The sequence below is a fragment of the Leopardus geoffroyi genome, chromosome C3 (assembly GCF_018350155.1).
Source record: "Leopardus geoffroyi isolate Oge1 chromosome C3, O.geoffroyi_Oge1_pat1.0, whole genome shotgun sequence".
NCBI classification, from domain to species: Eukaryota; Metazoa; Chordata; class Mammalia; order Carnivora; family Felidae; genus Leopardus; species Leopardus geoffroyi.
Genome location: NC_059338.1, coordinates 1,327,417 through 1,345,070, shown reverse-complemented (window position 1 = coordinate 1,345,070; position 17,654 = coordinate 1,327,417). Strand labels below are relative to the sequence as shown.

The window sequence follows — 17,654 nt, the reverse complement described above, 5'->3', positions numbered from 1 at the left end:
AGAGCGTGAGCTTCGAAGGGAGGGCCGGGCCGGGCGCGGGCGGCTTCGCCACCGACGGCCAAGGCGCCGCCGCCCCTGCCAGGAACGCCGCGGGCCCGGGGCCCGAGGGGCTGGGCGGGGCCGGCGCGGGCGCCCGTTCCCGGGGTGCCCCGCGCCGGCCCCGCCCCCGCGGGGCTCCCCCTCCCCGCCCCTGCGCGGGGCCTGCGGGCGGACGCCGACTCCCGGGGTGCACCGCGCAGGCTCCGCCCCCGCCCCCACCGCCCCCTCTGCGCGGGGCCTGCGGGCGGACGCCGACGCCCTGGTGGCACCGCGCAGCCCCGCCCCCGCCCCCGCCCCGCCCCGCCCCGCCCCGCCGCGGGGCAGGACCTGCTGCCGCCCGGGACTGGGGAGCGCAGCGAGTCGCGCGGGGGGGAGCGGAGCGGGGCGGGCGGCCGGGCAGCCGGCGGCGCCCCGGCCTCTCCCCGCCAGGCGGTCTCAGGCCCCTGGGACCCCTCCCCGCTTCTTCCCACCCTCCCCGTCCTGCCCCGCGTTCCCGACCGCCGCCTCTCCTCACGCCTGGACCTGCCCTTCTCGGCGCCCCCGTTCTCCAGGGAGATGCGATGAGCCGGCGCCCCCGCGTCCTCATCGCCGTCCCGGGCACGGTGCCCGTCCGGTGCCCGTGGTGGGGAGGGAGCCCCCCTCGACCCCTTCGTGACGCCCCTCCCTTGGGCCCCCGCCCAGCTGGAGGCCCTGGGCCATGCCCCGGGGGACCCATCCGGGAGGTCGGCTCTAGAGCGAGGAGGGTGGAGAAGAGAGAGGACGGGGCCTTGGGCGCCTCTGAGATGCTCCCAAGCGCCGGTGGAGCCCGAGCGAGGCGCAGGCAACCGCGCGGCAGGCATGATGCCCTCGCCCAGTGACTCCAGCCGCTCGCTGACCAGTCGACCCAGCACCCGGGGCCTTACCCACCTCCGCCTCCACCGACCCTGGCTGCAGGCCCTGCTCACGCTGGGGCTGGCTCAGGTGCTCCTGGGCATCCTGGTGGTCACCTTCAGCATGGTGGCCTCCTCCGTCACCACCACCGAGAGCATCAAGAGGTCCTGCCCGTCTTGGGCTGGATTCTCGGTGAGTTGGGTGCACGGTGGTTGGGTGGGGTAGGCTCCTGGGGCCCCACCCCTCCACACTAGCTGCCAGTCCAGGAGCTGGCCCCTCCTCCCTCCTCTGGGCTTCTGGTTTTCCTATAGAGCTGGGCGCACCCTGTGGTGAGGGGTCACTCGGGTGCCTCCCCCTGCCAGGCTGAGCCTGTACCCACTCTGTCCCCAGCTGGCGTTCTCCGGGGTAGTTGGCGTTGTGTCTTGGAAGCGGCCATTCACTCTAGTGGTAGGTGTTTAGGGTCTGGAGCCCACCGGGAGGCAGGTGCCCAGCACCCGAGGGGAGGCCCACAGACGCCCGGGAGAAGCGAACTGGTTGTGCAGTTTGTGCCTGCCAGGCATGAATGTCTGTGAAGGAGGGGCCCACCCGTGGTGGAGGGCACCTCTGAGGGCCCCAGCCCTGAGCGTGCACCTGATCCCCCCAGGTCTCCTTCTTCTCCTTGCTTTCGGTGCTCTGTGTCATGCTCAGCATGGCTGGCTCTGTTCTCTCCTGTAAGAACGCTCAGCTGGCCCGAGACTTCCAAGACTGCTCCATGGTGAGACTGAGAAGGGAGGGTCACAAAGAACTGGTTGGGGGAGGTGTGCAGGACCCCTGGGTGTGTCCTGACTCAGGCTGCCTCACCCTCCCCACTCCCACTCAGGAAGGAAAGGTCTGTGTGTGCTGCCCCTCCATTCCCCTGCTTCGGCCCTGTCCAGAGTCGGGGCAGGAACTGAAAGTTGCCCCCAACTCCACCTGTGACGAAGCCCGAGGGGCCCTCAAGGTGAGCATGCGCGCCCCACCTCAGCCATTCCTTTCGCCCCCACCATCCTGGTTTTCACCTTTGCCTCACGGGCCCAGAACTCGGGGGATTTACCCTTCCCCGGGCCCCTCTCCCATCCGTCTTCCTCTTTCCTCCAGAACCTGCTCTTCAGCGTCTGCGGGCTCACCATCTGTGCCGCCGTCATCTGTACCCTCTCAGCTATTGTCTGCTGCATCCAAATCTTCTCCCTGGACCTCGTGCACACGGTGAGGGGGAGCTGGGGTCAAAGCCAAGCAGGTACGATGGGGGCAGGGGTGAATGGGCTGGGACCGGGCTCGAGGGGATGGGGGCTACGGCACCGGCTTCTGCGCACCGGAGGCTGCAGGCCACTTATTAGGCACGTCTAGCACCTAGCGTAGCGGCGTCGAGGGCGTCCAAGGGAGGACGAGGAGGAGAAGGACAGGGAGTGGGGAAGTATGTGACCCAACAGTGAGACTACAAGTTGGGCGGAGTCCAGAAGGAAGGTCCTAGGTGGGGATGAGGATAAAGGGTCAGTGTTGGAGCAGGAGCAGAGGACAGGTGGCAATTCTGGACAGAGATGGGGCCATAAAGCCAGGACTTTCTGGACGTTAGAGGAAGAGCTGGTGCTGGCTGGGGGAGGGGCCGGAGCCCAGCTGCCTGAGGGGGCAGGGCCAGGACGCCGTGGAGGGGTGCAGGAGCCTAGGGGCTGTGTTCCCAGAAATCGGCCTTGCTGACCTGCTTGCTCCCCAGCAGCTGGCCCCAGAGCGCTCAGCCTCAGGCCCCTTGGGGTCTCTGGGCTGTACGTCCTCGCCGCCAGCCCCTCTGCTACACACCATGCTGGACTTGGAGGAATTTGTACCGCCGGTGCCCCCGCCACCTTACTACCCCCCAGAGTATACCTGCAGCTCGGAAACAGACGCCCAGAGGTGAGGCCTGGCAGAGTCCTGCGGGGGTGGGGGGGTGGGGGCAATGCAGCCACCTGGGTTGGCGGGGAGGGAGCTTTGTGGAGTAGGAGTGCTCTGCCAGGCTCCTTCCTCTGCGTCCCCCTCCCAGCATCACCTACAATGGCTCCATGGACAGCCCGGTGCCCTTGTACCCTACTGATTGTCCCCCTTCTTATGAGGCCGTCATGGGGCTACGAGGAGACAGCCAGGTGAGAGCGGGTCTCGGTGTGGCCTGGGGAGCTGGGATAGAGCCTGAAAAGCTCAGTGAGCTGTTGTCCCTGGACAAAGAAAACAGTAGTGCTCATGGTCTTTGTCACCCCAGCACGTCCAGGGTCATCTTTGATCTCTCCGTGGTAAGGTCGGGAGGGGGCAGGAAGTACCATTTCTATTTTAAAGATGTGGAAACTGAGGCCCACATAGCTGACCCGCACAAAGTGACAAAGCTGGACTGGAATCTGGGTGTCCAGAGCTCTGTCCCGCACACGGGGTGGCCAGATCGGCGTGTAGGGCTGGCCCCTCGGCACTCGTGTTTTCCGCAGGCCACCCTGTTTGATCCACAGTTTCACGACGGCTCCTGCATCTGTGAGCGCGTGGCCTCCATCGTAGACGGTGAGCAAAAAGGGGGAAGGTGGGCACGGGCCGGGCGGCCTGGGACGGCCGAGCAAGCTGGGGCCGGGTGGGCGGCTCCGTGGAGCCCTGGACTGGAGCTGCCTCCTTGGAGGCGGAACCGTTGGCGGAGTGGCCCCTGATGGGCCGGTACCGCCCCGCGCCCCCTGCCGCCCACAGTGTCCATGGACAGCGGGTCTCTGGCGCTGTCCGCCATCGGTGACCTCCCCGGGGGCTCGAGCCCGTCGGAGGACTCGTGCCTGCTGGAGCTGCAGGGCTCCGTGCGCTCTGTCGACTACGTGCTCTTCCGCTCCATTCAGCGTAGCCGCGCCGGCTACTGCCTCAGCCTGGACTGCGGCCTGCGCGGCCCCTTCGAGGACAGCCCCCTGCCGCGGAGGCCCCCCAGGGCCGCCCGCTCCTACTCTTGCTCCGCCCCCGAGGCCCCGCCCCCTTTGGGGGCCCCCACGGCCGCCCGCAGCTGCCACCGGCTGGAAGGCTGGCCTCCCTGGGTGGGACCCTGCTTCCCCGAGCTGAGGCGGCGGGTCCCACGGGGCGGCGGCCGGCCGGGGGCGGCAGCGGCCCCCCCTCCCCGCGCCCCCACTCGCCGCTTCAGCGACAGCTCAGGTTCCCTCACCCCCCCGGGGCACCGGCCTCCGAATCCGGCTCCCCCGCCACCGCTGCTGCTGCCACGGTCCCACAGTGACCCGGGCATCACCACCTCCAGCGACACCGGTGAGCATCCCCCCCCCGGCCCCCGCCCCCCACCCAGGGTTCAGGAGCAGGCGGGCGGTCAGGGGAGTCTGGGGCCAGTGATCCCGCCAGGATCTGGGACACCGTTGAGGTGCCAGAGGCGGAAAAAAGGGTGAGTTCGCTCCTGCCCCGGGCACTTCTGGAGTGTTCGCTTCCTGAAAACGCACCATCATAACTGAGTGGCTAGAAGAGATGATTTCTGAAACCCGATTCCATGACTGGGCCGGAGTTAGTTACCCCTCCAGGCCTCAGCTCCCTACCCCCTCCCCTAGAGGGGTTCGGCAGCACAGCAGGTGCTCATCACTGCCCTCGGGGCTCCGGGAACTGAGGGGGGTGCGGCCACCAGCGAGACCACCTTAGTTCCTGTCCGGTGGGCAGGCTGCCGAGGACGGGGCTTGGGGGCTGGAGCTCTCTCCCCGCGGGTGGTGCGATCAGTGGGTGTGTCCACTGGGCACATGCACCCTCTCCATCTCCTCCCCAGCTGACTTCAGGGACCTTTATACCAAAGTGCTCGAGGAAGAAGCTGCTTCCGTTTCCTCTGCAGATACAGGTCAGGCTGTGGTTGGTGCCCAGGGGCCAGGCGGTAGGGGAGTGCTGCCTGGCCCTATCTGCACCTCCCTTCCCATCTTCTCTCTCTTCTTCCCTCTCTCTCTCTCTCTCCAGGGCTCTGCTCTGAAGCCTGCCTCTTCCGTCTAGCCCGCTGCCCTTCTCCCAAGTTGCTACGTGCCCGCTCAGCCGAGAAACGGCGCCCTGTGCCCACCTTTCGAAAGGTCCCCCTGCCCTCAGGCCCTGCACCTGCCCACTCCCTGGGAGACCTGAAGAGCAGCTGGCCAGGCCGGGGCTTGGTCACTCGTTTCTTCCAGATGTCCAAGAAGGCCCCAGACCCCAGTGGCAATGGGGCCCATGGGCTTAAGCAGGTAGGAGTTAGGGGAGTCTGGGAAGATAACCCAGGGAAGCCTGGGGCTTCAGGCTGAACCACACTGATGGCCTCTCCTGCGTCCCCCTCTAGGTGCCCCACAGCCTGTGGGGCCGGCCAGGCCGAGAGAGCCTCCACCTTCGAAGCTGTGGCGACCTGAGCTCCGGCTCTTCCCTGCGGCGCCTTCTGTCTGCTCGCAGGCTGGAGCGTGCCACCCGCCCCCACAGCCTCAGCCTCAACGGGGGCAGCCGGGAGACAGGGCTCTGACCTGGGCTTCTTGCCACTGTGAACAGATCCGGGTGAATGCTGGGGCCACAGGCACCAGCTGGTTGGGACCAACAACCCCCAGCGCCCCACGCACTGGCTGACACAAAAAGAAACCCGCTGAACACCCCCAGAAGTATCCCTTTGCCTCCTACCTCCGGGGGCTCCTGCTGCTTGGCTCTGCCCCTCTGGACCAGGGGAGCTGCTGTCCTGTGCTGCATGGGCATTCAGGCTGTGGGGGAGAGGCCCCCGCTTACAGCATGGGAAGAGGAAGATAAAGTCTTATCCCCCAGCATGAAAGAGCTCTCTCTGATTTGACAGGGACACTATGGCCAGGGCAAAGGCATGGCCCAGTGCTTAAGCACAGGGGGCTGTGTGCCTGTGTAACGGGGTGGTAAGGCATGAAGAGTCCAAAAAATCTGGGTGACTCTCAGCTCTGCCACCTCTAGCTGCATGACCTTGGGCGAGTTATTTAACCTCAATTGCCTGATCCATAAAACATTGTGAAGATGAATGTTTGTAAAGCTCTGAATACACTGAATAAGCCTTCAATAAATTTCAATTTTCCCCTTCTCTTCTGGATCATCTTGGTCACCGTTGAAATCTGTTCTGGCATCCTTCATAGTTAAGAAAATTGCCTCAAGACATTTATTTCCAGCTATCTGTGTTTCTGCTCCTTTTCACAGCAAAATGTTTTCTCTCTTCCTGCCCTCCGCTTCTTGAACACTCCAGTCAGGTCCCATCCCCACCCTCCCCAGGCACTGCTCTCGAAAAAGTGTTCGGTAGCCAAAAAGGTATCAGACCCAGTGGCCATTCCCCTGCCTGCATGTCACTTGACCCCTGAGCAACGTTTAACCCGGATAAGCAGCATCTTTCCCCTTGAATTTTGCCCTTTGAAGACCTCATGTTCTCCCATTTTTTCCCTCTACCCTTTCGGTTTCCTTTGCCAGTTCCGACACCTCTGCTGAGCAGTTTAATGCTGGAGGACCCCAGGACTCTCCCCTTGACCCTCTTCCGTTTTCTGTCTGCAAGAGGCACTCCCAAAACCTGTGGCCTTAAATAATCTACGTGTCCACGGACAACTCTCCTTGGCTCCTCCACGAGCTCCAACCTCCAACTTGACATCTCTGCTTGGATGTGTAGGGGACCTTTCAGACTCAACGTGGCCACAGGTGAACCCTTACATCCCATCCCCAGCACCTGTTCCTCCACTGTTCCCATCTCGATCACGAGCACCACCGCTCAGCCGGCTGCACATTCCAGAAGCTTAGGAATCATTCTGATTTCATCTTTTCCCTCATCCAACACACCCAATCCTATCCTGAATTCACGCGTGTTTCACCACTTACCTAGTTCAAGCCACCCCCCTCCCTCCCAGCCTCTGGTCTCTTTCCACTCTTGCTAAAATCCATTCTCCGCTCGGCTAAGTGATAAGAAATCATGTCACACCGAGTCCTGCCGAAGTCTGATGGCTTCCCGCTGTATTTACAATGGTCTCCAAACTCGCCAGCACACGATGGGGTCAGGCACAGCCGGTCTCGCTGCTCCGGAAAACTGCCTCACACGAGCGCTCCGCCCCTCCTTCCCCTGCACACCTGTGCCCTGTGGCCGTGCCCCCCCCCCCCTCACCTTACTGGGCATCCCTGCTGCGTCAGTGCCACGTTGTTCTGCGCACTTGCCACTACCCAGCATCAGCTTGCTTTTGTTTTTGCTCACTGCGCTGGGTCTAATTGTCAAGTTACTGGAGCGGTGCTCGGGCAGCCACAGGGCGCGTACGAGGGCGGGGAGCAGGGCGGCGCGCTGCGCGCACGCGGCGTCAGGCGGCCAAGCTTCTGGAACAACTCCCCAGCACGAGGAGCGGCCTCAGGGAGTGCTGGGGAGTGGCCGGACGGCCACGCGGTGGGAGGAACTGGGCACTGGGGTTCCCGCGGGACAGATCCCGGGCGCTGACTGTTCCCTACCCCGAGGCTCCCAAAGGAGCCAGCTAAGGAACGCAGCCCAGCCCCGGCACGCTGGACTCGGCGGCGGACTCCGCCCCCCGTCGCCCGTTACAGAGCGCTGTCGCCGGGCGCCCGGGAGCATGCGCGCTTCTAGCCTTCCGCGCCCTCTTTCGCGTACACTCCCCAATACGCTTGCGCCCCATCGGGACTATGGCTGGCCAGCGAGAGCAGTCCGTCCCCGAGACGGCCAATAGGCGCGCGGAACGGGCCCGCGGCCGGCCTCCCGGCAATTCGAGGTCCCGCCCACGTACCGCCCCCCACATCCCGCGGCTGCGCGCAGAGGGGCTGCCGACGCCCTGAGCCCAGGCGCTTTGGGCCGCCCTTCCCGCGGTGCGAGCAGCGGAGGGGTTTCCCTTCGCCTCCGGTTGAGGTTTTCTTGGGAGGTGGAGTGGGAAGGAAGTCTGTAAAAGTTACCATTCCTTAGTCATTCGACAAATGTACACTGCGCACGAGACCAGTGCCAGGCACTGTGCGGACACCAGTAATACGGCACCCGGGATAGGGCCGGGGACAGGGCGCCAGGGTAGACAGCGGGGATAGCGCGTAGGGACAGGGCGCCAGGGAGGCCGGGGATAGGGAGCAGGGATAGGGCGTGGGGATAGGTCTTTGGCGATAGGGCACCAGGGATAGGGTGCGGGGATAGGGTGCAGATAGGGCACCGGGGATAGGGAGTGGGCATAGGGCCTCAGGACAGGGAGCTGCGATAAGGTACCAGGGCACCAGGCCCAGGGGATAGGGCGGGGCACCAGACACACCCTATTGTGCCTACCCTATTGTGCTTACCCTGGGACACAGCAATTACAATGGGACACATTGGTACAGTTAAGTCCAACGGTGGTGAGCTACACAAAAGACGTAAAGGCTGTGATCTCGTGTTACAGGAGGGGTGTGGGAGCTTGCGTGGAGAGAGAATTTCTAAGAAAATGGCGTATGAGCAGAGTTCTGAAAGAAAGATGAACAGGCATAAAGGAGGCCAACCGGAGGAGAAGAGTGTTGCATGCTGAAGGAAGAGCCTGCAGAAGGGACTTAGAACAAAGGGGAGGAGGCTGGTCTCTCTGCCTTGGCACCTGCCCCTTATAGTCTGATTTCTACACAGCAGCCAAAGTGATCTTTTAAAAATATAAATCTAATCTTGTCACTTCCCTGCACCAAACTCTCCAGTGAATTTCCATCTTAGAACAAAAGTTGGACTCATTATTGTGGTCACTGAGGCCCTACAAAATCTGGAGCCAACCAGACTCACTGGTTCTCACTCTCCCCCTCACTGGTTCTGACCAGCCCACTCTAGCTTTTGTTTTGCTTCGTAATTCTTTTTAATTTTTTTTTCAACGTTTTATTTATTTTTGGGACAGAGAGAGACAGAGCATGAACGGGGGAGGGGCAGAGAGAGAGGGAGACACAGAATCGGAAACAGGCTCCAGGCTCTGAGCCATCAGCCCAGAGCCCGACGCAGGGCTCGAACTCACGGACCGCGAGATCGTGACCTGGCTGAGGTCGGACGCTTAACCGACTGCGCCACCCAGGCGCCCCGCTTCGTAATTCTTATGGTCACCCGAAACCTTCTGTTTTTCTCCCTTCCACCCTCACTTGAATATGAGCTCCGTAGGGCCAGGGACTTCATCATCCTCCTCATTGCCATATCCCCAGGCTCGAGAACAGTATCGACACCAGTATCTGGCACCTAGCAGATACTCAGTTATTTGTTGGGTGTGTGAATTGGGGAGCCCATGGCAAGGACGCCTAACCCGGGCAGAGGTGTCAGGAGGATGGTTCTGATGGCAGTGACGTTAATGCTCAGGCCTCAGTGATGAAAAAGAGTACTCATTTTTTTTTTTTTTTTCTTTTCAAGAGAGGAGAAAAAGAAAGAATGCATGGCCAGAGGGAGGGCAGGGCAAGATGAAGTATGGCCCGTTAGAGGAAGTGTGGTTGGGGCATAAGGTGCGAGTGGAGAGGTGAGAAAGGAGGGGGAGCAAGGGCCAGGGCCCATAACCCCTCTTAAGGGCGGAGTGGAGCCATGGAGGGATCTAAGGAAGGAGAGAGAGTGGAAGCTTCAGAATTTGTGTTTTAGTTAGAACATCCAGTTCTCGGAGGATGGATTATGAGAGAAAAGTGGAGGTTAGGAGACCACGAGAGAGATGTTTCAGTCGTTTAGAGGAGAAATGATGGGGGTAAGGGTACAGAGAGAGAACAGAGTCAAAGATGAGCCCCAGGTTCTGGGAGGAAGGGGTTCCATTCCTGGGAAAGAAAGCACAGGAGGAAGAGCAGAGTTGGCTGCAGGGCACAGGGACCTCGTGATTGTCCTGCTGATGGCGTCTGTGAGACACCCAGAGGGAAGGTCTGGAGGGCAGAGTCCCGGCACAGAGTCAATCCCAGGAGAAAGATTGGGATCGGAGGTGGAGCTTTTGGAACCAGAAGCAACTAGAAAGGAAGCAAAGCCATGGGGTTGTCTCTTTGGAGAGAGCATGACGTATGAGGAGAGAAGGCCTAGACCAGACCCCCGAAAGGGACACCTAGACAGGAAGGGGGGGGTGCCTACAAAAGAGAAGGAGCAGCCAAAGGACTGGGGGGACGTCCGAACGTGGAGTAGACGTTGGAGTCGTGAAAACAGGAGCAGGCTTCCGGAAGGGGGGAGTCCTGTGTCGACTGAGGTGAAGGGTCAAGTCAAAGAAGGGCCGAACGCTACCCATGGGACTTAGCAACAGAGAGACCATTAGTGACCTTGGCAGGAGCAGGTCTGGAGCAGAGGGAGGGTCCAGAGCAGGCCCGCGGAACGCAGGAAGTGTGAGAGGCGTGTAGCAACTCGTTCAGGAAGTCTGGCCACAAATAACCCCATCGCGTGCGTTGCCCCGTGAAATCCTCGTCACAGCCGCCAAGGCAACAGGAGATGAGGAAATTCGGGCTCTCAGAAGTCAGGTCGCTCCCCAGTGTCTCAGATCTGGTGAGTGACTGAGTGAGGCTTCCGATCCTGAGCAGGCTCCCCGGGGTCCCGGCTCAAATGCCCTTCCATCTTGGCGCTCTTTAGGGGACAGGGCCACACGGGGGCAGCGGAGGGAGACTTAAGGGTTACGGACACAAGACGCCTCGGACTGTCCCTGGAGGGAAGACCGGCTGAGGAGCAACAAAGTACTGATTCCGCCCTGAGGTTTCCATGGAACTTTCCAGTCCACAGACATTCTTATCTTCCGTGAGCCTCGTCACAACCTTGCACGAGAGGCTCGGAACAGTAGGGAATGTGCGGGCAGGTTCGCTGGTGTTCGCTGTTTGAACCCCTCCTCCCTGCAGCCTTGACCGCATCTCTCTGTTGGGCCTTCCTCGAAGTCTGACCCCCGCGTTCAGTTAGTCCCCCTCGGCCTGCGCGGTGGGGTCAGCGCTGCGGTGCTGGCTCAGCCAGACTATTTTTGTCCTTCTGCTTGTCGCTTATATTTAGCTCCCAGTCACCTTCTCTGGTGCTCAGCTAAGTCTTTTAAAAGTGCTGTGCAAAGGGGACAGAGGGATGCGTCCGCGGCCACCTCGTGCGCCCCTCGTGGCCGCTGCCAGCAGACCGGCGTGCGGGCGGGGACTCCCCCAGGGCCGCGGTCCTCAGTCGCCCCCTAGGGGCGTTCGCAAAATCTGTGTCTTTTGCGCGGTCCCGGTCGGGAGGCGGTCGGAGGTGTCGGCGGTGCGAGGGCAGGAAGGGCAGACGAGCCAGATGGCGCAGGGTCGCCCCGCGGCGGGAACAACTGCCGGTCATTCCGCGGGACGTTGGAATGTTCTGCTCAACAACACGTGCAGAGCAAAAATCACATTTCAGCCTTGCAGGGGCGCATGGGGGCGGGGGGGGGGGCGGTGCTCCGTCGGTTAAGCGTCCCACTTCCGCTCAGGCCACGATCTCACGGTTCCTGGGTTCGAGCTCCCCTGTGCTCTGTGCTGATTCTGTGTCTGCTTCAGATTCTGGGTCTCCCTGTCTCTCTGCCCCTCCCCCGCTTGCACTCTGTCTGTCTCTCTCAAAATTAGAGACAAAATTAAAAAAAAAAACTTTAAGCCTTTCAATGTAAGCAAGCCTTTATTATATAATAATGCAGAGAAGTTTTACGCGAAGTTTTGTTGTTGTTGTTTGGCGTTTTTTTTGGATAGAGCCCAACAATTTAGGAGAAGATCGTGGCGGAGAGGGAAGCGTGGAGACAGTGCATCGTCCCGACGCGGCTGCAGCTGCCTTCTCGGTGGCCGGGAGCGCGTGCAGCTGGGGAAAAGACGTGGTCGAACAGCCTTCTGCTGTGCCCTGTGCTCCTGCAGGGGCTTGCAAGGCCACCAGCCAGCTGCACATGCGACGCACTGTTGACTGGTTCAGTCCAGGTGTGATCTGCGGGGGGCCTGGGCGGCTCTGTCGGCTAAGCGTCAGACCATCTGTGCTCAGGTCATGATCTCTTGGTTTGTGAGACCGAGCCCCGCTGGGCTCTGCGCTCTGCACTGACACTGTGGAACCTGCGTGGGGTTCTCTCTCTCTCTCTCTCTGCCCCTCCCTGCTCATGCTTGCTCTCTCTCTCTCTCCCTCAAATTAAATAAACATTTAAAAAATTCTCTCCAGGGGCACCTGGGTGGCTCAATCGGTTAAGCGTCCAACTTCAGCTCAGGTCATGATCTCACAGTTCATGAGTTTGAGCCCCGCATCGGGCTCTGTGCTGACAGCTTAGAGCCTGGAGCCTGCCTTGAATTCTGTGTCTCCCTCTCTCTCTCTGTTCCTCCCCCGCTCATGCTCTGTCTCTGTCTCTCTCTCCTTCAAAAATAAATAAAAACATAAAGTTTTTTTTTAAAAAGTCTCTCCAGAGGAACCTGGGTGGCTCAGTCGGTTAGGCATCTGACTTTGGCTCAGGTCATGATCTCGCAGTTCATGGGTTCAAGCCCTGTAATCAGGCTCTGTGCTGACAGCTCAGAGCCTGAAGCCTGTTTCCCATTCTGTGTCTCCCTCTCTCTCTGCCCCTCCCCTGCTCATGCTCTCTCTCTCTCTCCTTCCAAAATAAATAAACATTAAAAAATATAAAAAAGTGGATCCATCACTGGCATCTACTCCTGAAATCCTCATTGCACTATATGCTAACTAACTTGGATGTAAAAAAAAAAAAAAAAAATCAAGTGTTTGTGTTTCAAAAGACACCATCAAGAAGGTGACAAGACAGGGCGCCTGGGTGGCTCAGTTGGTTGAGCGTCCAACTTTGGCTCAGGTCATGATCTTATGGTCCATGAGTTCAAGCCCCACATCGGGCTCTGTGCTGATGGCTCAGAGCCTGGAGCCTGTTTGGGATTCTGTGTCTCCCTCTCTCTGCCCCTCCCCTGCTCCTGCTCTCTCTCTGTCTCTCAAAAATAAATAAATGTTAAAACATTTTTTTTAAAAAGGTGACAAGACGACCCACAGAATGGGAGAAAATATTTGCAAGTCATATATCTGACAAGGGCCAAGGATCCAAGATATATAAAGAGCTCCTACAGCTCAATCATAAACAGACAACCCAATTTAAACATGCGCAAAGGATTTGAACAGACATTTTCCCGAGGATAACGTACAAATGGGCAACAGGCACATGAAAAGATGCTCGACAGTATTGGTTATTAAGGGAATGCAAACCAAAACCATTGTGGGCCACCACTGCGCCTGTACTAGGATGGCTACTGGCTACAATAAAAAAGACAGTGACAACCGTTGTCAGGGATGTGGAGACATTGGAACACTCATGTGTTATCGAGGGGAATGTAAATGGTGAAGCCGCTTTGGAAAACTCAAGAGAAACCAAAGTATTAGGGGTGCCTGGGGGGCTCAGTTAAGTATCCGGCTCTTGGTTTCGGCTCGGGTGGTGATCTCATGGTTCGTGAGTTCAAGCCCCACATCAGGCTCCGTGCTGGGAGAGTGGTGCCTGCTTGGAATTCTCTCCCCTCTCTCTCTGCCACACCCCCACGCGTGCTGTCTCTCTCTCAAAATAAATAGGCTTAAAAACGTTTAAAAGGAGAGAGAGAGAAACGAAAGTATGTCCATACAACGGAATACTATTCAGCGACAAAAAGGAACAAAACAGCAACACAGGCCATGACGTGAATGATCCTCAAAACATGATGCTAAGCGAAAGAAGTCAGACAGAAAAGATCACATATCACATGATTCCATTTATATGAAATTCTAGAATAGGCTATCTTTAGAGACAGAACATAGATCAGTGGTTGCCTGGGACTGGGGTGAGAATGGAGATTAACTGTTGCATGACTCAGTAAATTTACTAAAAACCATTAAACTATATACTTGAGAGGCTTTAAAATTTTTCTTTAATGTTTATTTTTGAGAGAGAGAGAGAGAGAGAAAGAGCGAGAGAGACGGACAGAGCATGAGCGGGGGAGGGGCAGAGAGAGAGGCAGACACAGAATCCGAAGCAGGTTCGAGGCTCCGAGCTGTCAGCACAGAGCCCGACGCGGGGCTCAAACTCACGGACTGCAGGATCATGTCTTGAGCCGAAGTCGGACGCCCAACCCTGCACCTGCAGAGCCGCCCAGGTGCCCTGCACAAACACTTTTTGTTTTGATGAGTCCGATTTATCTTTTTTTCTTCTGTCATTTGTGTTTTGGAATCATATATAAGAAACCATTGCCTAACGAGATTCTAGACTTTGGCTATAATAAGATGAGACTGTGGGGGAGCTTGGGGGGAGGTAAAATATTTACGTGTGGGAGGGACGTGACTATTGGGGACCAGAGGGCGGACTCTGCTAGGGAGCCTCCTAGATGGCCCCACCTGGTGTTCATCCCTTTGTCAGTCCTTCAGCACCGCCCCCCGTATCACACAGGGGAGGCCTGTGTGACCAATAGGGTGTTGTAGAAATGACGATGTGTGGCTCCCGGGGCTCCTGCCTGGCCGTCTCCCTGAGACCTCTCACGCTGCCACGTTGTGGGGACGCGCAAACAGCCCCGTGGATAAGTCCACGCGGTGAGGACCCGAGGCCTCCTGCCAACAGCCAGCCTTCGGTCCGCCCGGTTCGTGTTAGTTAGCGGCTCACCGTCGGGTCGTCTCCGAGCCTGCAGAGGACCACAGCCCCGGCCGACATCTAGGCTACAGTCTCATGAGAAACCTCAAATCTGAAGCAGCCAGCTAAGGTACTCCTGAATTCCTGACCCACAGAAGTTCTGTGAAATAAGAAATGTTTCTTGTTGCATGAAGAAGAAGAAGAAGATGGAGGAGGAGGAGGAGAAGGAGGAGGAGGAGGAGGAGGAGAAAAAGAGGGGGGCCTGGTGGCTCAGTCCATTGAGCACCCAACTCTTGGTTTCAGCTCAGGTCATGATCTCACGGTTCATGAGTTCGAGCCCTGAGCTGGGCTCTGCGCTGACAGTGGGGAGCCTGCTTAGGATCCTCTCTCCCTCTCTCTGCCCCTCCCCCCACCTCTCTCTCTCAAAAGAAAGAAATAAACTTAAAAAAACATATAAAAGCCTCAAGGGCAAATCACATTGTGAGAGAAATCTGAAAGATGAGCTGATGTCTGTGCTGGAAACTCTTTTTTTTTTTTTTTCAACGTTTATTTATTTTGGGGACAGAGAGAGACAGAGCATGAACGGAGGAGGGGCAGAGAGAGAGGGAGACACAGAATCGGAAACAGGCTCCAGGCTCTGAGCCATCAGCCCAGAGCCCGACGCGGGGCTCGAACTCACGGACCGCGAGATCGTGACCTGGCTGAAGTCGGACGCTCAACCGACCGCGCCACCCAGGCGCCCCTGTGCTGGAAACTCTTTACAAACGGAAGGGTAAGAGGGGGACACGAGACGCTCACCAACCGTGTGCCTGCAGAGGGGACCAGGGCAGGGACAAGGGCGCTGCAGCCTGCGAGCCGGCCAGGGCCGGGGGTATGTGCTTCACACACACCGTCGGGCTGAGCAAAGGGCAGCGGGGTGAGGTGCGGGGTGTCCCCCCCTCCTCCCGAGAACGAGGCCTGACCGCACCTCCTGGAAACACAGGAGACCGGCGCGGGGCCGGTGCTGGCGCGGGGCCGGTGATTCGGCTCCGACTGACCGCTTGGCAGTCGCCCGCCCGGGGCCCGGCCAGCGGCGCAGTGGGAGGGAGGCGCGTCTTCACGGTCGGCGAGCTCCCTCCACACCCACGCCTAACCTGCTGCTGGAGTTGGTGCACACACGTGTGTGGCCACCCGTCGTCACCCGGGGGTCCGGTCACCGCCGCCTGGCGCGGGACGGCACACAGGCCGAGCGCACGGGGCGCGAGGACTCCCAGACGCTGTCCCGGCCCCTCCGGGGCTGCTTCCACAGAGACCCCAGAAAGCCCCCCTCAGCGACCCTGCCGACACCCTGCTCTGGGCCCAGTCCAACGCGATTCCCGCCCTGGCAGTGGAGAGGCTGGGTCTCCTGCGGCCTGGGAAGCAGGACGCGGAAGGGCTACGGACCCGGTTCTCTGCGTGGAAAGACCCACAGCTCTGTGGGGGGGGGGGGGGGGGGCGGGTCTGCCCCTAACCAGACTCCCGACGGGTCGGGGGTGGGAAGCCCTCTGCTGCAGCTAATTTGCGCCCCTCCTTAGCCACTTACTGTCAGGGGAGAGCGGGACGCGCCACCCCCCACCCCCCCACGACGTCCGCGGTCGGGCTTGGCACATCTGGGGACATCGCAGGGACCGGCACCTTGGCAGCGCAGCGCGTGTGGCTTAGCGTGATGCAGGAGTTCCTTCCAGGTCACCCAGCCGAGAGTGCGGGAGCCAGGATTCAAACCCAGCTTGTCTCACTGAGACTAGGCTTCAGGGCCGTAGGAACCTAGAGGCAATGATCAATTTTGCCCGGAGTGTGTCTGGAAAGTCTTCACCGAAATCATTTCTTTAATGTTTTTTTTTTTTATTTATTTATTCTGACAGAGAGTGAGAGAGCAAGCTGGGGAAGGAGCAGAGAGAGAGAGAGAGAGAGAGAGAGAGAAAGAGAATCCCAGGCAGGCTCCCACTGTCAGCGCAGAGCCCAACGCGGGGCTCGAATTCTCGACCCACGAGATCATGACCTGAGCCCAAGTCGGGCGCTTCTCCAACTGAGCCCCCCGGCGCCCCGTCACTGGAATGATTCAACAGGCCACAGGCACACAGGAAGCCAGCGGCTCTCCAGCCCCTCCTGGGCTCCAGGCGCTGTACTCGGCTTACTGGTCCCAGTCAGGGCTCCGTCTCACAGGCGAGGAGATCGGCCCCCAGAGCCACGGTTCGGAGCCGTGCGTGTCGCTCCCGCTAAATCAGAGGTGCCCAGGAGGCACCACTGCGGCCCAACCCCTTCTCACATCCACCGAGGACACAGCTGCGTATACTGACCGGGTTCAGAACCACTTTGCACAACCAAGGAAAACCAGTTGTGACAGTCCTCGTCTGACGAGGGGCTTGGTGCTGGTGACTCCCGCCCTCGGCCAGGACCTGTCCTCCCTGCATTTCCACCCCTTCTCCTCCGAGAAACCTTCCTGGGTCACTCCCACCATGCATGGCCACCCCACGAACGCTTGTTACCTTCTCTTCATCTGTAACTACATGTGATTTTTTTTTTTTTTTTTTTTTTTTTTAGAAAACTTTAAATGTTTATTTATTTTTGAGAAAGAGAGAGACAGAGCACCAGCAGGGGAGGGGTAGTGAGGGAGGGACACATAGAATCCGAAGCAGGCTCCAGGCTCCGAGCTGTCCGCACAGAGCCCGACGCGGGGCTCGAACTCAGGAACCGTGAGATCATGACCTGAGCTGAAGTCGGACGCTCGACCGACCGAGCCACCCAGGCGCCCCTGTAACCACCCGTGTTAAGTGTGTGACTCCCCTCACAAGGCCTATAGGGCAAATTATGCCTTAACCACTTCCAGGATTCTGGAGGTGAATCTCTTTCATCAGTATCACCTTTATTAGTATTACTTTGTTTTTATTTGTATTTATTTTTTTAAGGAAGCTCTGTGCCCAGTGTGGGGCTTGAACTCACAACCTGGAGATCAGGACTCGCCTGCTCTACCGACCCAGCCAGCCTGGCGCCCCGCCTTTATTGGCTGTTACTCACAAGCCTCTTTTCTCGGGAAAGCGGTGGGCCTGCTGTGTCGTCCATCCTCAGGGATTCGGGAGCCTCTCCCCAACCTTCCGCGCGGATCCTTGATCCACGTTCCTCCTGAGGCTGTCACCCACACGTGCCTCCCAGGATGTCCTAGGATGAATAATCGCCAACAGCCTGGAGGAGGCCAGTCGCCCTCTACAAGTATGGTTGCAATGGCCTCACTTCCTGTATCATGTGACACGCCCAGAGTCGTCACGTGACCCACCTCCTCCTCCCCCCCCC

At 59.2% G+C, this 17,654-nt stretch overlaps 1 protein-coding gene across 6 annotated transcripts; it reads left to right on the top strand.

The window, feature by feature from the left end:
- Nucleotides 1-367: 367 nt before the first annotated feature.
- Nucleotides 368-5,950, top strand: FAM189B (family with sequence similarity 189 member B). 6 transcript variants are annotated; one of them, XM_045454331.1, is made up of 12 exons: nucleotides 368-1,101; nucleotides 1,300-1,356; nucleotides 1,553-1,663; nucleotides 1,769-1,888; nucleotides 2,026-2,133; nucleotides 2,642-2,814; nucleotides 2,942-3,041; nucleotides 3,372-3,441; nucleotides 3,619-4,170; nucleotides 4,670-4,738; nucleotides 4,852-5,105; nucleotides 5,198-5,950. In XM_045454331.1, exons 1-12 carry the CDS (start codon nucleotides 877-879, stop codon nucleotides 5,369-5,371), a joined length of 2,013 nt encoding a protein of 670 aa, XP_045310287.1. In that variant the 5' UTR covers nucleotides 368-876; the 3' UTR covers nucleotides 5,372-5,950. The 6 variants fall into 6 exon arrangements, with proteins under 6 accessions (XP_045310287.1, XP_045310285.1, XP_045310290.1 ...); XM_045454334.1 differs by having other exon boundaries at nucleotides 390-1,101; nucleotides 2,639-2,814; nucleotides 4,733-4,738; XM_045454332.1 differs by having other exon boundaries at nucleotides 394-1,101; nucleotides 2,639-2,814; nucleotides 3,393-3,441.
- Nucleotides 5,951-17,654: the final 11,704 nt, after the last annotated feature.